Genomic DNA, 2118 nt, shown 5'->3' with positions numbered 1-2118 from the left:
ATCAAAACAAAATAAAAAAGAAACAATTAAATCGAGATAACGAAATCAGTACAATACAGCGAATATCAGTACGAATACAATATATATCAAATCAGTACAATCCTGGAACAGTCCTTGAAAGAATCCCACTCTTATGTATGCCGTCGTACCTTCCTTGAAATGAAGAGGAAGGACGTCTACCCTGTCAGTGAAGAAATATAATCAAGAGCTAATAAATATTTATTAGCTCTTATTATTATGCTCTGATTATAGCTCTGATTACCCTCTTATTATTATTAGCTTTTATTATTATTTTATTATTTATTATTTTATTATTTATTTACATATGTTAGCAATCTAGTGTTAGCGATCACGCGTTAGCTACGATTCGCGCGCTTCTATGATTGATGCGGGTAACATGAGTTATCCGATGATGCCGCCAATGCTCGATCCCCCGTAATTTTACGAATTCGCGAATAATTGCTGCAAGGTTTTGTACCACGAACACATGCACACGCACAAACTGATTTATATATGCTCGTGATTATATTGATTCAGGGCTAATTACATGGGTCACCTAATTATTCACTAAGGGTATTTCACTTACATATATTTTATTTACATACAGTGAAGCGGCATTCATAGCAAACCTAGGTCAAATGATTACCTATCTACGTATTGTAAAAGGCTCAGTATTGACTCTATAATAATTAAAATTGCATAGCCACAGAGGAAGTATAAAATAAATTTCAGTTTTAATTCTCAAATAGTTAGTGCTTTTCACAATGATTTCCCCTAAAAGCATAATAGCTAGTATAAAGAAATGAAAAGAAAAAAACAACAACACCGGTTATTGTGCTTGTGCAACACGCTGCCACACCCTGCATGCTTCACCATGCATTTGGACCTAGACCACGACCTTGCAAAACGCGCACTCGCTCACCATCTGATCCCATACACAACTACTTAGCTCAGCCTATTTAAAACAAGACCCAAAGGTCTAGAATTGCCGTAAACTAAACACAATAAGGGGCAAACGTGATCTTAAAATCTGCACTGGGCAACAATAATGCTTGTTTAAATTCTAAGTAAACCCGTTGTTGTATTATTACAAGCATTTTGGCAATGCTCCAGTAGTGAGCACACATTAGTGCTGCCACCTCGGCTTTTCTCTATTGCTGAATTTATGTTCTTGGAGGCAATAGACCTATAAACACCAGCTATTTTATGGCAGCCTCTCCAGCTGTGAACACACAAATACACACGCGTTCACACACCAGAAGCACACTCACTGTACACCAAGACCAATGTCATGTAAAAACCTACCAATTTCAGGAGGCTTGTCGTAGACGCCACAAACATCTGTTAAATAGATGACCCTCTTTACACTCATTGCACTGCTGAGAACCTGGTAATTTACAAAAGCAACCGTATTATAAGCAGATGGAAATCTTCGAATCCAATACCGCCCGAGAAATCACTCATAGGTTTCCATAAAATCCAGAAATAGGATGCTGTTAAAATGATTTTGCTTTCATTGATATGTTGACCTTGCATGGGACTAGAAATATAACTAGGTTGGACTATATTATTCAACAACATTGAAAAAACCAAAGCATATGGCAATACTTTCCAAGAGCTTTTAAACAACCATTAGACTGTATGTAAACACCGGTAATAGAGCAATAGTGTGTACTTGCACTAGTGTGTAGAGAATTATACCCAGAAATGTGATACTATATATGGTAAATATAAATTCACCATATAGGACATGATTTTACCATATCATTGTAATTACTTAGCAATCATTATACATTGTATATGATATATTGAATGTATATGATGTATATATATGTATATGTATATGTATATATATGTATATATATGATCAAGAGCGTATAAAGAAGGAGAGCGTACAAGGGTAAAATGCTGAAACCATGCTGCAGTATTAGTCGAATTAATAAACTTTTCTCGTTTTATTTTGACAATCCTTTGCAGTATTATTGATTAGCTGTCTTACCTTGTTCATATAAAACAAACCGCATGTTCCTACGATGCCCCTACGCTGAGATAATGAGCGGTGAATGACGTCTGTTATTGATTGCCATAGTGATGACCCCCACCTGTGCCCACCTCACG

General features: G+C 36.1%; 1 protein-coding gene across 2 annotated transcripts in view; it reads right to left on the bottom strand.

The window, feature by feature from the left end:
- Nucleotides 1-335: 335 nt before the first annotated feature.
- Nucleotides 336-2118, bottom strand: part of LOC106820648 — an 8579-nt gene continuing 6796 nt past the window's right edge. For both annotated transcript variants that reach the window (XM_014825153.1, XM_014825160.1), the window contains exon 5: nucleotides 336-1387. In XM_014825153.1, coding sequence (XP_014680639.1) covers nucleotides 1268-1387 — 120 coding nt within the window. In that variant the 3' untranslated portion in view covers nucleotides 336-1267. The remainder of the gene's footprint in view (nucleotides 1388-2118) is intronic.

The sequence above is a fragment of the Priapulus caudatus genome, unplaced genomic scaffold, assembly GCF_000485595.1.
Source record: "Priapulus caudatus unplaced genomic scaffold, Priapulus_caudatus-5.0.1 Scaffold42, whole genome shotgun sequence".
In the NCBI taxonomy this organism is placed as follows: domain Eukaryota; kingdom Metazoa; phylum Priapulida; class Priapulimorpha; order Priapulimorphida; family Priapulidae; genus Priapulus; species Priapulus caudatus.
Note: the sequence above shows the minus strand (reverse complement) of the source record. Positions and strands in the feature narration are given on the sequence as shown.